Source organism: Lepidochelys kempii, chromosome 3 (assembly GCF_965140285.1).
Source record: "Lepidochelys kempii isolate rLepKem1 chromosome 3, rLepKem1.hap1, whole genome shotgun sequence".
In the NCBI taxonomy this organism is placed as follows: domain Eukaryota; kingdom Metazoa; phylum Chordata; order Testudines; family Cheloniidae; genus Lepidochelys; species Lepidochelys kempii.
The window spans coordinates 208,546,344-208,568,648 of NC_136382.1; the positions used below are offsets into that span (position 1 = coordinate 208,546,344).

The 22,305-nt window shown below is 54.4% G+C and overlaps 1 protein-coding gene across 2 annotated transcripts in view; it reads right to left on the reverse strand.

Moving 5' to 3' along the window:
* TTBK1 (tau tubulin kinase 1) overlaps positions 1-22,305 on the reverse strand; it is a 156,666-nt gene that overhangs the window by 17,041 nt on the left and 117,320 nt on the right. For both annotated transcript variants that reach the window (XM_078852376.1, XM_073339827.2), the window contains one exon: positions 20,045-20,603. In XM_078852376.1, coding sequence (XP_078708502.1) covers positions 20,045-20,603 — 559 coding nt within the window. The remainder of the gene's footprint in view (positions 1-20,044; positions 20,604-22,305) is intronic.

Sequence of the window (22,305 nt, forward strand, 5' to 3'; positions counted from 1 at the left end):
GCCATTTAAACAGAGCTTCTCCACTTCAGCAAGGGAAGGGAGCAAGTTTGCAAAAGCATAAAGCCAGTCTCCTAGACCCCCCCCCACCCCCGAACTCAGACTCTGAGGTGTGCAGGGGAATGTGGGGGGCAGGAGACAGGCTGAGGGGGTGTAGGGGAATATGGGGGTAGGGGGGCAGGCTGTGGGGGACAGGGGCAGACTAGGGGGATGCAGGGGGGTGTGGAGATAGCAGATAAGAATTGTGCAGGGCCAGGTGAATCTGTGGGGTGAGGACAGGAAACCAGGGAGCACCAAGGAGGGAATGTCATCTGGGGAGGTGACTGAGTGGGCTAGGGAGGAAGACAGGCCAGCGATAAGGGAGAGGGATGGAGCGCAGGGAGCCCTGCCCTGTAGCCAGCGTGGAAGCCGCATTTTTGCATGTGCATTTCGGATTGAATTTTGACCCTGAATTACTCACACCCACCCTGGACACCAAGTTCACAAACCAGAAGGCAAATAACTCTCTAGTCTATGCCTGGATCCATAGCTATAGCCAGAGGGATCTGTCTGAATCTTTGGACTAGTGTCAGCTTGGCAGGAAAATGCCTTGCCCATCCCTCTGGTCACGGGCAAGGCAATGCACTGGTGGTGACTTAGCTAGGCTGGCAGCAGGGCTAGGCTAGGCAGATGCCTCTGGCCTGGTGCCCCCCTGCCAGGAGAGACAGCTTTAAGGGGATGCTGGGAGGAAGGCTGCAGCTGCGTCTGGAACTCACCATATCCAGGGGGCCCGGCCCTCCCCTGCCCCACATAGGAAAACTGACGAGGCCTGCCCCTTTCAGAACACCCCTGGCAGCAGCCTCGGGCAACACCTTGTCGTTTGGTCCTACCCCGTGGGCAGAGAAGGGTGACAGAGTGAGAGACACTCATTGTGTGTGTGTGTGTGTGTGTGGCGGGGTGCCGTTCACCACACTACCACCACGGGCTCCTCTCCTGCACCCTAGCAGCCGTGCCGCTAAAAGGGACTTGGGCAAGGGATGAAAGCAGCAGGGCAGCAGCACAGCCCCCTGCTTATACACCACGCAGCCTGGGAAGAAGGTGACTACAACTGTGGTGGGAAGCACCCCAAACGGGCCACATTTGCAGAAGAAGGGCTGATATTCTCTTCCTTGCCAAGCCTCTTTGGCTGCTGGCTTTTGTTTACCTGCTTCAGACGCAGGCCACCAAAGATTAACTTCCCCAGCAGCAGAGTCCGTGTGGGTCTAACTGCAGCAGGCAAGGGCTGGGAGAGAGCTTCCCGTGACAGCGCTCAGAGCCTTCCCCTGCGCTCTATAAGGTCTTTGAAGGAGACTAATGCACCAACTCAAACGAGGGCTAATGACTCACCAAGGATGGTGTGATCCAGACAATGGAGGAGGGAGATTGGAGGCCTTTGCCTAGAGCGTCCTAAATTAGCTTTACTCAAGCATTTATAGAACCATTTTCACAGAGCGGGATTAAAAGGCAAGGTCTCATCAGCTCTTTGCTATGGGATGAAGGGATGGAAGACTATGGGTGTTGGGCATAGAAAAGAAGGAACTGAGGGGGCCCAGCCCACACATGGAAACCAGGTTATAAGATAGACGGGTTTCTGCAGATACATACAATTTGATCTGCACTGGATCCTACCCCACTGTGTCCTCGCAAGGTTAGTGGGGCTTATTTTGAATAAGACTGGTAAATACCGACAGGGAACACGTGCTGTGCAGAATGGGGCACAGGCCAACAACAACAGAACGCTGCTCATTCAGGAAACAAGCACCCCTGGCTAATGCACACGGATAGAAGGCACCAGAGTCTGACTTCATGAAGAGCGAGTTTTCTTCCACTGGCTGCAGCTGGCAAGTTAATTCTGAGAGGTAGCAGGCACCTGGGAAAATCTGACTCAGACAACAAACTCCTTACACACACCCTGGCTGCAACTCACTTTTTTCTGAGGTTTGAAGTTTAATATTTGTCAATTGCTCATTTAAACATTTGCACCTGTGATTACAATACACCAGGCTTCTCAAACTTCAATGCACCGCGACCCCCTTCTGACAACAAAAATTACAACATGACCCCAGGAGGGGGACCGAAGCCTGAGCCCCACCACCCCAGGCAGGGGTCCAAAACCCAAGCCCAAGGGCTTCAGCCCTGGGCGGAGGGGCCTGTAATCTGAGCCTCGCTGCCCAGGTCTGAAGCCCTTGGGTTTCAGCTTTGGCCCCGGGCAGTGGGACTTGGGCTTAAGCCCCGGGCTCCCGCAAGTCTAAGCCAGCCGTGGTGACCCTATTAAAATGGGTCCTGACCCACTTTGGGGTCCCAGCCCTCGGTCTGAGAACTGCTGCAATGCACGAACCTGGGAGGCGTTAGGGGCCTGCCCTCTCACACGGCGGGTAAGGTTTTTTTTTAGAATCCTGTAATGAAAAAGTTGCTACTTGAAAATTCTTGGCCGCCACCATCTCTGCCACCCCCTCTCCCTACAACTGGGGACCCCCCAGTGCTGCTCCCTGTGCTTTGTTGAGTCTGTGAATAAATAATAATCTGACCAAACAAACCCAAAACCGCACCCCATGTCCCTGTAACAACAAGAGCCCCCCAGTTAGCACCTGCCTGGTCAGTCTCTACGTTTTCAGGACCAGAAGGGACCATTCTCCCCAACCGTCTGACTTCCTGTACAGCACAGGCCAGAGACCCTCACCCACTCCTGCAGCCAGCCAATAGCCTGTCCCTTACAAAGACATCCAATCCATAGGTGCCGGCGATCGGGTGGGGTGGGCAAAGGACCGCTCCCCTCCTCACAACTCTTTAAACAGGCGGGCTATGCTCACTCATTTTTGAGAACCTGAACTCAGAAGGGGCTGAATGGGGGGCAGCCCCTCCATAGCCCCTGACCAAGTGTGTGGGGCATAACAGCAGAGGCCTTTACCCTGCTGGTGTGACCGAGGGATGGCTGGACCAAATTGGAGTGGGTGACGCTGGGACCTGATGGACTGGGTGCTGAACCACTCAGATATGGCTTGTTTTGGTTGCTTCCCCCCACTTTCGTAGACCTTTTTGTGCCCCAATCCAATCCCAATGTAAATGCTGGCACTTTCCCGGCATCCCTTGGTAAGCCGGTCCAATGGTTATCTACAGCTGACAAATTAAAAACATTAACAATGTGCATCTTATTTCCAGTTTGAACTTGGCTGACTTCAATGTCCAGCCACTGGATCTCCTTCTGCCCATCTGCTGAATTAACAAGCCCTCAAGGATCTCTCCAGGGAGGTACTCAGAGACTGTGATCTGTCGCCTCTTAACCTTGTCTTTGATGAGCTAAATCGACTGAGTGCCTTCAGTCTCATACAAGGCAGGTTTTCCAGACCTGAAATAATGCTTATAACTCTTTTCTGATCCTCTTCCAATTTTCCAACACCATTTTAAAAGTATAGACACCAGAACTGGACACAGTATCCAGTAATGGTCTCCCTGGTACCGTACGCAAAGGTAACACCGCCTCCTGGCTCCTTCTCAGCATCCCTCTGCTTATACGCCCCAGAATCGCATTGCACTCTTTCTGCCCCAGCTTCCCACTGGGAGCTCACATTCACTTGGTTAACTACCACAATTCCCAAATCCTTGTCAAGTCCCTGCTTTCCTGGATACGCATCCCCATCCTATCGGTGTGACCTACACTCTTTGCACCTTGATGCCTGGCCTTGCCTTTGGCTGTTCTAAAGTGCATGTTTGTTTGACTTCACTCAGCTTACCAAGTGATCCCGACCGCTCAGTATGACAGCCTGGTCCTTATCATTATTTACCATCCCACCAATCTGTGTCACCTGCAAACTTTACCCACAAAGATTTTATACTTTTTTCCAGATCACTGGTAAAATACTGAATGGCATTGGCCACAATCAGATCCTGGGGGTCCCAACGAGAACCATGCCCATTTGTCGATGATTCCCATTTACGAATACATTTGAGAGCTGCATTAGCCAGTTTTCAATCTATTAATTAATTTTTTAATCAGACTCTTGCAGTATTAGGTCAAATGCCTTAGAGAAGTCTAAGTATATCATGTCAGGGCAGCTACTTTTATCATCCAGCCTGGTGATCCTGTCAAAGAACAGTACCAAGGTTCTTTGACAAGACCTGTTTTACATGAAACCACAGTGACTGGCATTAGTTATATTACAGTTCTGTAATCTTTCTGGACGAGTCATATGTCAGCCATCCCATTATTTTGCCTGGGACTGATAATTAACAGTACCGGGTTCACCATGGCACCAGGCCCAGGCTCCAAAGGGGCCCCGGACCAGCCCGCTCTGCTTGGGCTGCACTCCAAGGCCCCGCCAGCTCTTCTCTGCCCCCCCGCCTCTGCCCCCTGCCCTCTCCTGTTGGATCGCAGGCCAGTTGAGGGCTCCTCTCTGCCCCCTGGAGGCAGCTGGGGCTGAGAGAGCTGGAGCCCTGTGCCGCCTGGCAGGGGCTGCTGATCCCCCCAGGCTCCGCGCTGCCAGGGGCTGACCCCGCCTCCCCTCCCTGAGCTCCCCGTGCCATGGTCAGGGGCTGACCCCTCCCCCACAGCTTCCCACACTGCAGCCAGGGGCTGACCCCCCGCCGCCTCCGAGCTCTGCATGCCGCCACCAGGACTAGGGCTGACCCCTCCTCATCCCCAGCTCCCCGCAACACTGCCAGGGGCTGTGGCTAGCCCCTAACCCCCCCTCCCCTCAAGTTCTATTCTACCTGGGACTGGGGCTGATCCCCCCAAGCCCCACTGCCTGACACCTCGCGTCGCCACCCGCCCCACACACACGTTCCTCCATGCCCCGCCAGGAGGGCGCACCAGACTTTCTTGGTAAACTGGGCATTTGTTTGTTTGCTCTTGCCAGCTGATCAGTTGTCAAGAGCAAACAGGATAAATGCCTGTTTTTGTCAAAAAAGTCAGAACGGCCGGGACAGAGCTTAATAAGGGAACTGTCCCGGCCAAACGGGGACGTATTGTCACCCTCTCACCAGGCAAGTGGGTCCTGAGAGAGCCCGGCTGGGGCAGGGGCAGACCCTGGCCTGGCTAATCCCGCCACTTTCAAGAGGCTGGAGCGATTCCCCGCCCTGGCACTGAACCGGCCCTGGCCGCGCTGCCAGCCCAGCCTGGAAGACACCATCACCTTCCAGCAGGGCCGGCGAGTGTGGCAGGGGGCAGGGTTTGAGGGAGGTCTCTGGAGGTGTGGGGGGGCCTGCTGGCCAGTGGGAGGTGTCTTGGGGGGCGGTGGGGGAGGTCTGTGTGTTGGGATGCTGGGCAGTGGGGGGGTCTGGGGGGGTGCTGTGTAGTCGTGGTGGTGGGCTGTGGGGGCGTGGTGGGCAGGGGTGGTAGTGTGCAGGCCGCTGTGCATTTGTGTGGAGGGTCTGTGGGGCGGGCGGGGGAATGCTGGGCATAGCAGTTCCGGGGAACGCTGGGCATATGGAGTCGGGGGCTGTGTGGCACAGCACGGGCCCACCCTGAAGGGAAGGGGCATGCTGGCAGCACAGGGCTGGGCGGGCCAGTGTGTGTCTGGCAACCGCCAGTTTGTACACAGTGCCCTTGCAGTGGGCGGGGTGGAGCGGAGCTGACCCCTCCATGCTATGCCCCAATGCCCCTGGCTGGCCCCTTGCTCTGGGGACCGACCTCCCCACACCATGATGCTTTGCCCCCATGGGGGCCCACAAATATGTTTGGCGCCAGGCCCAGAAAAGTTTAATCTGGCCCTGATAATTAAAGGCCTGTAATTATGCTAGCCATCTCATTTATTAACTGGCAGAACATTGGGTTCTTCCAATCCTCTGGAACTACTCTAATTTTCCATGACTTTTAAAAATTCACATCAGCTGTCTGGACAGGTCTTTGGCCAACTCCTTTAACACTCTTGGGTGCGAGTTCTCCAATGTGGCTGATTTTCACATGTGTAGCTTTAGTAACACTGTAGGCTCAAGAACATGCTGTCCAGTAAAAGCAAATGTTATGAACATACAAAGAAAAAAAATCAGAGCCGATCAGTCCTTCAGAAACCATCTCCCTGAACATTATTCTCGAGGGGAGCGAAAGCTTGTTCTCCCCTGGTTTCTACACTTAACAGGAGCTGCCAAATTGAATTAGAACATTGGTTCATCTAGTCTGGTTTTCCCCCTCTGGCAGTGACCAATGCCTTTCTGATGATAGGACTAAACCCCAAACTGCAGTTGAAGTTTTTGAACTAACATAAAAAGGCTGCACACATCACAAATCCAAAGAGATGAATGGAGGACTCCCATGGGGACATGCATGGACCACAACTGAGAAGGAAGCATTCCTGGTGATTCAGTCTGAAACAGCCCTCTGATGCCGTACAAGGTCAGTATTAGAATTTAGTATCTCTCTCTTAACACCCAGCTGTGTCCTGCCTGGTCACACCAGCACATTCTCTGCTGGCTGAGCTCCCCATAACTTTGTCGTCAGCACCCTGGGCTCAGTTCATTCTCCAGAATCCTCTCCTCTGGGCTCACATCCCTCTAAACCCCTAAGCCTCACCAGTGCCCCTCTCCTTTTATAGAGCAGCACTCACTTGCATCGTCACAACCCATCGTCTCTCAGAAGAACAGACCAAAGGCTCAGTTCGAGAGAAGAGAAATACTGCATTCACTCAGCTACCATGGGCTGTAATCCAAGCCTGTCCTCACACTGCAGCTACACTGGGAGCTGCAATATTCCGCAGAGAACTTTGACAGATGACACCAGGGTTCTGGTGACAATTTCAATCACCCCTGACGTTCCCGAGCCCCTCCGACTCCAGGCACTGTTTCGGACAGGGTGTCCTGGGGCTCTGTGCAGCGGGTGGTGAGGTCCAAGTCCCACAAGAAACCTGATCTAACTAGTAAGAGAAAGAAAACTGGCATGCCTTGGGATATTGGCTCTCCTGGGGCACCAGGAGCGTGTGCCAGGCAACAGGGTCTCTAGAGAAGCAGCAAAATAGTACTTAGAATTCCTGGAAGTTACTTCCCTCTTTTCCTCATGTGACAGCTGAGAACAGCTATCCTGGGACTCAGTATGCTCACCAGCTCATTGCCAAAACACACCAAAGCAAAATCAGAGCTATCACAAGAATGGACACGGCAAGGTGGGTGTGCTGGTTCACCTATGAAAAGCCAGAGGTGCCTAAAGCTTCAGGGATTTTTCAATACAGCGACCTACAGCTGGGCCGGTAAGGAAAACCCTTACTAGCCCACTACACTTGGCAGCATTCCCGGGGCAAGGCAGGTAGGTTTGGAGCAGCTGTAGGAGGGGAGAACAAACAGGCTCACTGTCACACACCAGAGACACAGTCACAGGGGACAGAAAGGTGTGGTCACCGTGTGAAAAACAGACTGCAACAAACGTTCTGGGATTTCAGAGCAACGGTGACCCGGACTCCACACAGAGAGACAAATCCTGAGGGACTAACTCAGCCAAACGTCCAGGGGGCCTCTACCTGAATCCAGGCTGAGTCAGATGGCCCCCAGATTTGGCCCAGTGTAACAGACTAATGATGACAAACCTGACCTGGATTTTACTGGAGTGGGCGCTCTCTGAACCTGCACTGCCTCTGCACTCCGGGCCTAACCTGAAGACGTGTTTGGCGTGTGCCCGTGTTCCGTGAGGCAGCCGGGAACTCACGACCCCGTGGTTGCACGATACCACCACGGAGCCCAGCAGAGGAGCTCCGGAGCCAGCCCTCTAATACATGACCTTCACCGGGGCTATTCCCATCCATCTTCAGCCGGGATGCAGCCTCGCCCGGCGTGTTGGATGGCTGGAGAGGCAGGTGTTCTCAGTCTGGGTTTGCTCTTGCCTGGGTCTGGCTGAGGGGGCGTTGGAAGTTACAGTACCTTAGGCCGTGTTGTCTGGGATTCAGTATTGCATTAAGTGGTGATGCACTGTGGGGAGGCGGGCATTATTATTGCATTACGGAGGCTGCTGCTCCTCCGTACGGGCTATGTTTTATGGGTGAAGCGGGCCCACACCTGCTGGAGCTGGGACCTGGAAATGCGGAGGACAGAAGGCATGAGTCTGTGGTTTCCTGCCGTGAGGGGCATGTGCCTGCGGTGGGGCATGCGCACGGGGCTGCTCTCCGCTGACCGGCTGCGCTGTATGAAAGTGCCACCGAGCTGAGGGTAGTGTTCTGTCTCCAGGGCTGAGGAGGAGAAAACGGAGGACGCCAGTCTTCTGAGGGGGCTGTACCTCGGGAGGGAGTGCTGAGAATGCCTGTCCTCCTCCAACTGAAAAAGACCAAGAAGAGTGGAGGGAAAGGTGTCAGGCAAAGACTTGACTCGCTCCTGGTTTGTGCTGCGCATGCTGCAGACATCTTCGCTGGCGGGTGGCAAGTGCTTCCGCTCTTGGCTGACCTCACTGACTGCTCTGCCTTTGTAACCTGGGCCAGGCTGCCTGGAGACCCTACGGGGCAACTTCCGCCTGCACTCAGGTTGCATCAGGGGAGCGGGGCCGTCCTGCCTTCCCCAGTGACGTGGCAGCGTGACGGAGAGAGGGGGTGTAGGACTCCTGCACCCCAGCCCCCTGCCCCCGCTGGCAGGCATTGGATCCTCAAGCCACCTCCATCACCTGCTTCTCTGCACCTTTCATCTTGGCACTGCAGCTGGGGCATTCAGACACCTTACGTACAGGTAACAGCCAGCAGCTGGGCACTGGCGGAAACTCTCTGCTAGGAAACCCTCACAGCCGATACCATCCCATTCCCTGACTAGCCAGGTCTGGTGGCAGGCTCCTTTCTGGGGCTTGACGGCTCGCCCTGGGATTCGCCAGTGAACCCTCCTGCGAGTGGACTGATCAGTCCTTTCTCTTGCCTGTGCCACTGAAATCACGGTGCGCCGCCTCTGCCCTTCACCCCAACAGGCGCAGGCTTGGGGCACCGACCCTGGGCACGTGGAGAATCAGGGGCTGCCTGAAAGGCAGTCAGTGCGGAGTGACCACTGCAGCCATTTCTCAAAGGACGTTAAAGGGCCTGTCCAGAGTGGAGCCCAGGGAGGAGGGAGCTGTAAGCCCCTTCTCTGACCCTGGCCAGGCCAGGAGCCTGGGGGCTCTAAGATACGCTCGGGTTTGCCATCACTCCACCCTGCCCCAGTCCACCCCCAACAGGCCTCTTCCTGCCCCCATGCCCCCACTCACCCATGACAATATATTGCTTTATATGGGCGGGACCTCAGCACACCACTGACTGCTATGGAAACCGACACACCCCTTCAGGAGCAGCGCCCAGCCTTCCCTAGGTGCTGAGGGAAATGGAGGCTTTCCAGCCACGTTCTCTGGTTCTTTAGCTTCAGGGGACTTGGGAATGCTAACCTGCTCCTCCCCTTTCCACAGCTGTCTGCCTGAGCCCCGAGGAGCATGCTTGTCTCTCAAGTCCACTCACAGAGCCGTCAGGTCTCCAGCGGGCAGGAGGCACCTTTCCCCCAAAGCAGCATCCTTCCCAGTAAAGGCTCTATCCTCTCCTCCTTCATGCCCCTCCTGGACAGACACGTCTCGGAGAAGAACTCGGCGCTCCCCTGGAGAGCTGACAGTACAATCCGAGCAAAGGGGTGTGGGAGGGTACCGTGACTTGGTGGGGAAGTTCAGCTGCATCTTGTCCCACACCAAGCCTGTCCTCCTGGCGCAAACAAGCACACGTAGACAGCGGCTGAGCCCCCTCACCTGATCACATGGCCTTCCAGTATCCCCTCCCACATCCCTTTGGTAGGTACATGGTCAGTTCTTGAGGACGGGACCTTATCTCTATGCCAAGACCGACAAATCCCAGCCAGCACACGCACTTGTCTCACCCAGGCACCAACCTCCCATTTGGGTACTTGCTGTAAAAGTTCAGATGACTGTGCGTGTCCTTCATTTGGTTCAGCTGACCCTAGTGCTGCGACTCCTGCTTTCTGCACTTGGCAGACTCGGAGTCCCTTCCCTGTCAGCGATGGAGTGTGTTTAGGCTTATAAGTGCTTCTCAGGGCACCATTAGATCATCCAGTCTGAGCTCCTGCATAACACAGGCCAAGGACCCTCACCCAGGGACTCCTTCCTCCAGCCCATAAAAGGTGTCTGAGGTACCCTTCTATACCCATCAAGCATGGTGAGGTATGGCTGCCTTTTGGGGTGGGCTGGGACTGTCTGGGGAGTACAGCAGTGTCTCCTTTAATTGGATGCCTGAACTCTACTGCCAAAGCACTGAGGAACCAAGGACTCAATATGTTTATGGAATTTATGCCGGTGTTAATGGATGGGAAGGCGCTCCTACCTCGTCTCATTGATATCTGTTCGGCACAGCCACTCATTGCCTGTCACTTGGTACTAGGACTTGTCATATAATTCTGTTCTGGGCGGACCTGTGTGCAGTATACCGCTCACGGAGGGGTAGGGAGGAGGCAGAATCCAGTAGCTGGGTAACTACTACTGAACTGTCAGTCTGGATTGCCATGAGCCGGAGCTCTAGTTAATACATGTAAATGAGCTATACTTTATATAAATTCCTGTCTTTCTTCCCTGACCCTCTGACTGCAAAGGCCATTTGGTTCCACGTATAGAGCCCAGAATCCAAAGAGCTTCTTCTCACGGGGGGGGGGTGTGGGGGGGGGTGTGGGGTGGGAGGGAAGGAAAGCTCAGTGGTTTGAGCATTGGCCTGCTAAACCCAGGCTTGTGGGTTCAATCCTTGAGGGGGCCATTTAGGGATCTGGGGCAACTATGGGGGATTGGTCCTGCTTTGAGCAGGGGGTTGGACTAGATGACCTCCTGAGGTCCCTTCCAACCCTGATATTCTATGATACTCTACAGGCATGATCTCTTGGAAGAAATATTCTCTCTCTCTCTCTCTCTCTCTCTCTGTGTAGGCTGGCACACACCCAGACACAGCTTTCAGTCTCTCCACTCCATGACTTCAGTCCAGCTTGATGGCACTTACACAGGTTGGGGCAGCGTGGGTACATCCCGCTTCCCATCTACTGAACAGGATCCACGCAGCCTGCCTGCTGCACAGCATGGCCCGTCTCTCACCAGTGGGGAATGGTTTCCTAGGCCCCCATGGTGTGCCCCTGGGCAGTGGGGCGGGGCAGGCCTGGGTGAAGGCACCAGCCCCTCCGTCAGAGCCAGTAGCAGCAGGGGAATGTGGGGGACCTGGGCTGACTGGGGACCCAGAGGAAGATATTAGGGACCAGAGGGGCAGGTGGTGGGGGACAGAGCACCCAGGGTCTTTTGGAGTGGGGAAGGGGGGCAGGGGCAGGAGAGTCTGAGGCAGCCTCCTCCATTTTGCCCCTGCATCCTATACTCCCTTCTTCTGCTCTGTTCCCTTAGTACTGCTCAGCCCCCTTCCAACCTGTCCTCTTCTGTCCCTGCCCCCTGCAGCCCGTCATCCTCGGCCAGGCCCTGACCCCTGCCCAGACCCCCACCCCACCTGCCCCTGTCACCCTTAGCCTCTCTCCCCCCTCTGTCCCAGGAGGACAGCTCCCTCCTCCATACAGCCGGGCTGCCGGCAGTGGGAACTTTGTCAGTCTCCCTGCTCACAGTTCTGGTGCCTGGAGCCACAGAGGCCCCCTGACACGGGGCCAAGCAATGCAGGGAAAGTCCTTCTCAGCCCCTGCACCTCTCCATGCATGGTGGACAGAGTCGCTTTGGGCTGCAGCCCCCGGCAGGCAGCGCCACACCAGGTACCCCACAAGTCAATCAGGCCAGGCCATGCAGAAAGCAGAAGCAGGGAAAGCTCGCACCTGGGTCTCTCACCCACGCTACCCGCAGTACCTGTCGAGAGCTCTGTCGGCGGGAAAGGGCTGGGGAGCTTTGGAGCATTAGCAGTAAAGGTGGTTTGCTCTGGCTAGATTCGGCGTTCATAGCTGTGCACGGCCAGATGTGGTGGATCACAGATATGGTACCAGCACCACCCAGCCTTTCCAGGGAAGCCACACTGCGGTTCCAGACTGGGCAGCACTAGGGCTCAGAGTCAGGCCTGGGTGTTTTTCTTTGGTGACTCAACTTTAGTCTCTCAGGAATGTTGTTCCAGAGCGGGGTCCGAGATTCCAATGAACCAACCCAGGCAGCTAAAAACAAAAAACCCACCAGCCAGCGTGTGTTCACAGCCTGCACTACAAGGTGCTCACACCTACACTCGACAGGGCAGAACCAGTTGCAGACATGTCTGCGCGGCAACTCAGACAGAAAGTCAACGCCCCCACACGCCTGCTTCATACACCCCACTTCCCAGGCACCTGCTGCATGACACAAGAGTTATAGAGAGGATGCAAAGTAGTGAGAGCATGAGGTAGGGTCAGGGGACTTTTAGGAACCACGAGGGCAAGGGGACTGTGGGGGGGGGGGGGCAAAGAGGCACTGCCCCTGCTCTGCCGGTACAACACACACCACGTTCAGCTCTCAACCACACCCAGAAGAACAAATGCTCCAGAAAACAAACTTGAAAAAGAAAAACAACATAAGAACGGACATACTGGGTCAGACCAATGTCCATCTAGCCCAGTGTCCTGTCTTCTGACAGTGGCCAATGCCAGCTGCCCTAGAGGGAATGAACAGAACAGGGAATCCTCAAGTGATCCACCCTTGTCACCCATTCCCAGCTTCTGGCAAACAGAGGCTAGGGACACCATCCCTGCCCATCCCGGCTAATAGCCATTGATGGACTATCCTCCATGAACTTATCTAGTTCTTTTTTGAACCGTTATAGTCCTGGCCTTCACAACATCCTCTGGCAAGGAGTTCCACAGGTTGACTGTGTGTTGTGTGAAGAAATACTTCCTTTTGTTTGTTTTAAACTTGCTATTAGTTTCATTTGGTGATGCCTAGTTCTTATGTTATGAGAAGGAGTAAATAACACTTCCTTATTTACTTCTCCACACCAGTCATGATTTTATAGACCTTTATCCTATCCCCCCCTTAGTTGTCTCTCTTCCAAGCTGAAGAGTCCCAGTCTTATTAATCTCTCCTCACATAGAAGCCATTCCATACCCATAATCATTTTTGTTGCCCTTTTCTGAACCTTTTCCAATTCCAATAGAGCTTTTTTGAGATGGGATGACCACGCAGTGCACGCAGTGTTCAAGTTGTGGGCATCATTATTTATGCACCAGCCCTGTTCCACCAGCATCCATAGGCAGAGGCCGCAGAGAGAGCCCCTGAGCTAACCCCAGTTTGTAATCCCCTCAACATACTCCATACTCCAACACCCATATACCTACACATAGAGCTGGGTGGTAGCGGTGGGTATCATACAGGAACTCTGCTAGGGAATTAGCTGATAACTTCCTGCCAGTGGCAGATAAAGATAAACATGTCCATGCCAGTTCTTTCCAGACTACCAGCTGTCTTCACTGCCACTGTGCGTGAGGTGTGTTGCCATGCTCGCAGACCCTAGCAAAGCACCAGACAGTTCTGTCCTCCCCCCTCTGGTTAACATGCGGATGGGGTTGTCAAGAAGGTGAATGTGAGGTCTTCTGTATGCTGGTGGCACACAGTCCTAGCTGATGCCTGATCCTGCTGGTGGAATAACTCGGTGCCCAAAGGAGCCCAAGCTAACCAGGACAGTTTTAATGCCTATAGGAGGGGAGAAGTAAGCGGAACAGGACAAAGTTATCTCAGCACCCCCAACGGATGGATTGCGCCTGCCCTTCAGTACTTTCAGTGTCACGAGCTTCTCAGCTGTGTCTAATAAGGGAGCAGCGTGCCTTTTCTGGAAGCGTGGCCCTTTATCCACCTCTTAGTCCCAGCAAGCTCTGATTGCTGCTGTTGCAGCTAATGCAGAACGTGGTGTCCAGGTTCTGCAGCCGGGACTCCAGGGCAGACCACAATTTGTCTGGATACCAGATGATTTCTTGGTGACGTTTAAGGTGCTGGTTGTGATCAATAAAGCCCTAAATGACTGAGGTCCTGGCTACCTGAGAGACACCCCCTTCCCTACGTGATGCCACGGTGGTTATGGTCATCACAGTTTGGGAGCGAACAGCCCCCAGTGATCTCTCAGCAATGATCTCTCAGTGGAAAGATCTCAGTAGGCAGGGTTATCTGCAGGAGGGTTTCTTAGCTGTGGTTTGGCAGAGCCCGGATTTGGGGAGCTTTAGGGCAAACTGTTAGTCGTCCGTTCTCCCAGGCTGTCTCTGGGGATTGGTGTCAGGGAGCAGATGGGAGCTTACTCTGGTGAGGAGGAGACCTGTAGAGAGCAACTGTGAAGCACTGTCAGAGAGCTGGGGCTGGCTGTGAGCACTGGGGTTCCCCGTGCACTTGGGCTGGGGCCCCCCTGCTTTCCAAGCTGTGACTCCGGTGGGTTTAAAGCATGTAAGTGCCAGGAGACTCACACATCCGTGTCTAGAAATGGGAATTCACTCCCAGACCCCAACTCACAGCCGCAACCCACCTCGTTAGTACCTTTGCTACCCACCAAGGAAGCCCAGGGAAACACCTCTGTGCCACGGCTCCTTTGTGCCAGCCCAAGCAGTGTGCCAAAGTCCATGAGTCCCCTCCCTCTCAGGGAACAGCCCTGCTGCGGGAGGTCCATTGTGGGAGTAGACAGCGGGCTCTGCACCTTCCTTAGGAGCAGGAAGCCCTTTGGGTGGGCACCCCCAGAGGCAGGGGGTGGGGGCAGTCAGCACATTCCTGTGCCCTGGCTGCTCTGAGCTGCTGTGATCACCCAAAGGCACAAGTTTGGGCAGCCCTCAGGGCTGTATAGAAACTCCATGTAGCCTGCAGTGTGGGCTGGGCTGAGCTGGGCCCAGCAGCCCTGGGGCTAGGAGGCACGAGGCCCCTTTCCCCCTACGCCAGCCACACATCGGCTCCTCAGCACTGTTCACCAGGCATGTTGTTAAAAAGTTGCTTTTTCTACATTGTTTAGCCCTGGCTTACAGTTCTCAATGATGCACCAGGCATGACGTCCCCTGCCCGACAGCCACAGGCAAACAAACGGCTGCAGGACTAGCAAAGAAACAGGACGGTTGCAGCAGAGGCTCTGCAGGAAAAGTCTTTATCAGACCTACTGAGGCAGACAAGCAAAGAGTGGCCCATGTCAGAGGCAGTGGACACTTATTTTGAATGGGGGCCAGAGGGACAGGAGGTGCCGCAGTGGCCCCTGCAGCCCTGGTGGGGCCTGTCTTGCCTCTGCCCCATGGCCACGGTTTACAGGGAAGACTATCTGGCTAGCTCAGCTCGGTGCAAGTGACTAGAAAGAAGGTGAGTCTTCTTGGGGTCTGGGCAGAGACAGCAGGCGGAGGGGCTGGCTGACTAGGTATGTTGAATGTGTTGATGAACATCTGAAAATAACTCACCAAGGAAAATCCACCCAAATGCACGTCAGAGGAAAGCCGGGGAATGCGCAGAGTCCTTCTCACAAGAGAAGCCCCTACCCAAGTCTCTTCCTGCTCGCTTGGCATTACCCACCATTTCCTTCGTTCCTCTCTTTTCTCCGTGTGGTCGTTACAGGGTCTTGTGACACATTTCACAAGAGTTGGGTGGCACCCCACGGTCCTGACAAAGCTCCAAATAGGGTAATTATATTCTCCCATCCTCACTTCCCCCTGCAGTTCTAGCTGCCCCTGGTATCCCTTCACTTCCTGTCCTAAACCGATGCATGTTGTTTCCAGGCATGTTGAACAGCTTTCCTGTTTCACTGCCCTGGCTGCGACTGCATTTCAGCAGTGTCGTGATTCATGGGTGTGTGCAGTCTGTCTATATAGATATGCATGGACATGTGGGGAGCCAGCCGGGGCTCCGGTATTTAGGATGCCTAGCACACACTGGGAATGCCTGGGAGCTGTCACAACTACTGCAGTGGCAGGGGTGGGACGGAGAGACCTGTACCATGTTCCCCTGCACCTGACCTCACTGGACTTGGTCCATGGCCCCAGCAGCCCATGCCCCATTCTGAGAGCACCACAAGGGGCAGGAAGTCCTCCAATCCCAGGGGCAGAGGGAAGAGAGAGCTGAGCGGGGCTCCCTCCAGCCATCCCTCTGGAGCCAGCACATGGCCCCAACAGTCCATACCTCACTCTGGTGCTATCATGTGGGGCAAGAGTCTCTCACTGCTGCACTGGGATCCTCTTGGCTACGCCCCAGACACACCACAGGGCACCAGAGGCCCATCCTCCTCCTGGAAAAGCAGCCGTCTCATGCCGCTAGCCCTGTAGCTCCACGGACAGCGGCCTGTGCTGGGGCCTCAAGGACTGGGGCTCAAACCCTGCCCTGTTTCAGTTGCATACAATGGGGTTTATTTTTACCATTTACAGATAACCCAGGACATTCCAGAAAAAGGGGGTGTCAAAAGAATGATAGCCAGGCTGCAGAGCCGAGCAGTTGAAACTCATGACATGCCAGATATAGAGCTGCCTGTGCAGTCTCAGTTCTGGCCCCTTGTGTGCACGCGCTAGGAGACGGCCTTTAATTACATAAGCACCCACTATTTTCCCCCAGGACCATGCCTCACTCAGTGCACAGCACAGGCACACAAAGGGGCAGAATTAAGGTTGCACAAACCACCATAAACCTGGCACTTCCCACCTGTCAAATGCTTGACTGCGGCCACCTCTAGGGGGAAGGTTGGCTGCTGTTAACAGTGCACACAACACTGCATAGTGCTTTCATGGCTCTGCTGGCTCTTGGTTCTCCTCTCACCTCTTCGACTGCACTTCCAGCATCCCTTAGTAGGTCCTGTCTCTGCTCCCTGTCGGCTTTGTCCTTGGTCCCCTGATCTTCTAGCTGCACATCTTACTCCGGAGTGGCTTCATCTGCTTGCATGGATTCAGCCATGGTACCATATCGGTGCTGAGGATTCAATCACCCATGTGTTTGCCTCTGCCCAGCCCTGTGCCTGTCTCTCTGACAACACCTGAGTAGCTCACGGCCAGGCTACACTCAACACGGCCAAAACAGGGCTCTTTATCCTCCACAACCTACTCCCCACTTCTGCCCCTCTCCTCGGCCATATCACCACCACTCTCCTCGCCATCTCGCAGGGCCAGGAGCTTCAGAGCATTTTCAGCTCCTCCCTCACACCCTAGCTATTATTAGCTTTGCTGTTTCTCCCTCCAGGACCCTTCCCTTCCATCCCAGCAGCTCAGACATGTCCCTGCCCTGGACATATCCCACTGTGATTACTGCAGCTTCCTCCCCCATCCCAATTCCCTCATCACTCTCCTCTTTGAATCCCTCCTATGACTCCCCCTTGCCTTGAGCATCAAGCTCAGCGGCTCATCCTCTCCCCCTAGGCAATGCACAGCTCTGCCTGCATCTACTGTCACCTCCTACCTTGTACTCTTTGGGGTGTCAATGATTTTATCCCCCTTCTTCCTTCTCCTACCCATGGCTTTGTGCCTCCTTTCATCATGCTCCTTGTGCACGGACCAAACTCCCAGTTCTACTGCACCAGGCCTCTTGCTCATTCAAATCTGTCCTAAAGAATCAATTCTTCCATGAAACCCAGAGACACAGGTCATGAAAAATCCCTCTCCAACTCAGTGACGTGTATCTGGGAAAGATGAAGATGAAGAAGAAGAATAGCTAACAGCACCATGGGCTATGCAGAATGTCTTCTCCTCTCTGTGTCAGTTCCTCAGACAGAGACTGTTTTTATCCGCTTCATGTACAGCTCCTGGCACGCTGGCAAGAATGAGGAACATGCTACAAGAAATGCCAAAGTGTGCAGAGGGGACCGGTAGCCAAAATCCTGGAGCGCACATGAATTTGTGTTTCTATCCTGGGCGGCAACTGGAAGGCTGTAGTCACTTAACCTGCTGCTTTGAGACATTTTTACTTTTGGAGTCTGTTATCTGGGTTTGGATAAAGGCTCCTTCCTGCTTCAGTAACAGAAAGCCAGGCTCACGAACACACAAAGTAGCACTTGTGTGCACGCACACACACTCACACACACTAGCAGCAACCGCATTCTGATAAATTCAGTCATCCATAAGGGCAGTCTAATCCTCTTGGTGAGGAGGAGTGAGAGACTGCCAGCACCTGGGAGATGCTGGGACAGGACGGTAGCGCGATAGATGAATGGATAACTCCAGGAAGGTACCGCTGTAAGGAGACAGGATTGCAGCTAATCTCACATGTAAGTACCAAATAGAACTGGAGGCCAGGCTCACAGAGGTCCAAGGGAGTTCAGCGGGACCAGGAGTGGGTCCTGTATCTACACACCACCACCTGTGGCTATTGCCAGCTGGTACTGCAGTGAGCTGCACCTCCTCAGACACCCTGCATGGCTCAGCACGATTCACTCGCATGCACGATGTCTGGTCAGAGCTTTAACAGATTCACAGGATTCCTGGAGTTCTCCTCTGAGTTAGCTCATGGTACGCAGGCCATACTGGGTTGACGGAGCCCCTCCACTCACCAAGTGCTGCCGGGACTGTTAGAACAGTCAGCTGCCAGGCTGGCACAAGCCAAGTCCCACCAGATGTTTATGAGTGAGGGCTGGATAAAAGCATGTGGGGGTCAGGGCCCTTAGCTCTACTCTGGCTCTCCACAGCTCCTTTCCTCCACCAGCGGGCTGGCTTGGAGAGCTTTCCTCCCAGCTGCCTTTCTCCTCCCCACCCATTCACGTCTCACACAGGAGTCCACAGATGGCTGCGTGACTGCCCAGTGCACACTCCTCCCCTCAGAGCTGTGCTGTGCACTGAGAGGCAGTTGTACGATCTAAGCATGGCTGTAAGTTAGAGGGGAAACCAACCATTCAACCAAACCTGGCACTGGCCGGCAGCGCTGAGCAGCCACACACCTGGATCCAAGCCCGGGCACTCAAGGAGCAGCTAGGAAGGGGCAATTTGGTGCACAAGGAACATGGGAGAAGCCTGCATCTGACAGCCTGCTGGAGACTGGGGCCACTTGGCACATTAGAAGCAAGTCACCCACAAGCCCATTGTCTCCAGGTCTCCTGCTACTGCTGTATCTGTCCCCAGCGACCCCTCGCCCATAACTGTAGGCCCAGCTCCCGGGAGCGGATGCACAGCAGACAGGATGTTGCCAGGGTTCTGTGTATTGGCTGCATGTCTCTAAGCCCTTGTGGGGCCTTACAGCTGACACAGGTTCTACGGGAACAGAACCCAGAGGGGCGCCTGGCCTTGTCACCCTGACGCGGTTTGTCCAGTGATTGTTTCCAGTGGTTCCAGCCTGCCCACAGTGGCTACAGCCCCACACCGCGGCACACATTTCTGCAGAGGTGTTGGGAGGAGATGGGCCACCTGGGACTGCTCACTGGCCTGAGGGAGGGTCCCATGGGGCAAGGCGTGGCCTTACTATGTCCTGTGCATGTCTTTGGGACCATCCCTGGGTCAGTTTGTTGCTTGGGGAGCCTCACGGCCATGCAAATGCCAGCCCCTGGCAGAAGCGCACATCCATCCCTAACATTGTACTCTCCCTGGCATGAGGATAGTCGTTTCCTGAATGTCTTCTGGAGACAGAGCACTTATCGAGCACTCCTGCAAACAACCCACCCCTAACAACAATGGGTCTGAGCGTCCACTTTGCGGTGTGTATGTGGATGCGTGTGTTTGTTCAGATGATGATTACGGGGGGGAGGAGAGTTCCTGACTGACACGTACACACTTCCGTGTTCTTAACCAAGTTTCATTTTCAAAGAGCTGCTTTGTGACCTGCACCAGCCAGGGCCTGCCCCAAGATGGCACTGGGTCAGATCCGAGACCCTCTGAGCACCACCGCTGCTGTCCTCTGGCCTGCCTAGATCCAGGGCGGAGGACTGAGAGATGACCCTGCCTGCTCTCTCTGACGCACCCAGGTGCCATGACGAGCGCCTTGCCCTCCGCCCACCCTTGCCCTGACACTGCTCAAACAGACCTAGAGCAGGTGGAGATGGTCACAAGACATGCCAAGCACTGGTGTGATCTGACCAGTACGGGGAGCACCTCTGACATGTCAGCCTGAACAGGGCGGGTTTACAAAGGCACCAGTGCTGGGATCAGCAAAATTCCCGAGTGTAGCAGGGGCTTGCCCAGATGGCGCCTTTCCTAAGCTAGACCAAGAGGGTACAGAGCAGAGAAGGAGATCAGTGCAGTGGGTGAGCTGCGGTTCATTTGCATGTCTTACCTGTCTCTGAGGACCGATTGGTTCGGATTCCCGTCTGCGCTGTCGGAGAACTGGTGCTGAGTGTAACGGTGACTGGGCCGGGCTTCCTGGCTGCTGTTCAGGTTTGCTGTCAGATACCGTTTGACAGTGTCCTTCATGCCTGTGTGAACTGTCCTCCTCAGTCACAGGCTGCATCCCCCATGTTCTCCCATCGTGGATCTTTGGCCGGACTGCAGCTTCCGCTCCCAATCGCCTCCTCTCCTCGCCCTCGTCAATCGGCCTAAGCTCCTCGGGCTCTTCGTCTGTAGTTCCAGAAGTGCTCGGCTCAGCACCTGGATGAAAGTCCTTCAGCTCCGTCTCTTTATCAATGATAACCCACTCCTTGCTATCAAAGTCCTCCTCCTCCGCCAGCGGCACGGAGCGGAAAGCATTGCTGAGGGCCTCATGCTCCACAGAAGCAGACACATCCATCCTGCCGCTCGCCTGACGGTCTACTTGGCCAGTGTCGATGGACAGCATCTGTGCTGGTTGGGAGGAACACACCAGCCGCGAAGGGGAACAAGGTAAATCTACACGAGATCTGAAAACAAGACAAAGAACCCTTAGAAACCAAGATCTGAGCCAAGATTTAGGATCACAAGAACATTAGGAGCCAACACAAAACCCACATGGTCTCTCAGAAAACCCATGTGATCCCTTCCCAATCCTCTGCCATACACCCAAGTAATATATCACCCAGCTTAACCGAAAATATGTAACTAGAACCTTCAATGATAAAAAGAAATCCCCTCCGAACTGCTTCAGGCTTAGGGCCAACTTCATGTCTTTTCCTTTTAAATGACTACAAGGAGAATATGGGAGTTTCACACCACTGGGAAACACCCCTTCAGGCCGCTCTCCTTCTGGTCAGCCTGTTTACAGTAGCACTGTAGTTTCCCTGGCACCAGGCTTCCCGTAACCTGATGACAGTCCTCTAACCCAGGCTACAAAAGTGCCTTGAAGACAGAGGGAATACTGGATGCTCATTTCATATCAGGGTTTTTTTACAGCCTTCCCAGAGGAGCAGTGGGGAAAAAAAAAACCTAACTGGCTTCAAGACTGAGCTTTATAAGTTTATGGAGGGGATGACCTGATGGGACTGTCTACAATGGCATGTGGCCCATCTGCAACTGCCAGTAGCAAAAATCTCCACCAACTGAAGACAGGACACTGGATAGGCAGGGCTCAGAGTTACTACAGAGAATTCTTTTCCAGATATCTGCCTGGCAGGTCTTGCCCACATGGTCAGGGTCTAACTGATTGCCATATTTGGGGTCAGGAAGGAATTTTCCCCTGGGTCAGATTAGCAGAAATCCTGGCAGGTTTTTTTTTTGCCTTTCTCTGCACTATGGGGCACGGGTCACTTGCAGGTTTAAACTAGTGTAAATGGAGAATTCTCTGAACCTTGAAGTCTTTAAACCATGATTTGAGGACTTCAGTAACTCAGCCAGAGGTTATGGTCTATTACAGCAGTGGGTGGGCAAGGTTCTGTGGCCTGCAATGTGCAGGAGGTCAGACTAGATGATCACAATGGTCCCTTCTGATCTTAAAGTCTATGAGGGTTTGACTTCAGGTGCACATGTGCCCATGCACCTTTGATCAGAGATTTTCAGGAGCAGTGCTCATTTGGCCCTCATATTCACCCTACGCATCCTCATGCCCTACACCGAGGCTATATAGGGCTGCATGGGTGAATTGCCCTCAGTTCTTTCTCCACCGCAAAGTCCCTCAGAGGAAACTCTAAAGCAAAGGGAAAGGAGGGTGGGGAGTGGAGCACCCACAGGGGCACACATCTCAAAGAACTCCAGGTACTGTGCAGGGTAAGTAAATGGAGGTTACTTATCTGTAACTGGAGGTTCTTCAAGATGTGTGCTCCCTATCCATCTTTCACATGCGAGTCCGCATGCGCACCACGAGCCTGAGTCTGGAGATTTTTAGTAGCAGTGTCCGTTGGTCCCTATGTCGAGTTCACACATGGGAGATTTGCGAGCAATGGTCAAACATAAGGTGGGTGCGAGGGCGCAGACGTGACAGCTGACTGTAATACTGCCATCCCCACAGCTGTGTCTGTAGTAGAAGACTGGACCAAAGCGTGATGAGCAAGGGGCTCCAGGTAGCTGCCCAACATACCTCCAGCAGAGGTACCTCTCTCAGACATGCAGCAGAGGTTGCTTGTGCTCTGAAGGAATGGGACCTCTCTCCCTCCAGGAGAGGGATGCGAGCTAGTTGGTAGCAAAGGATAA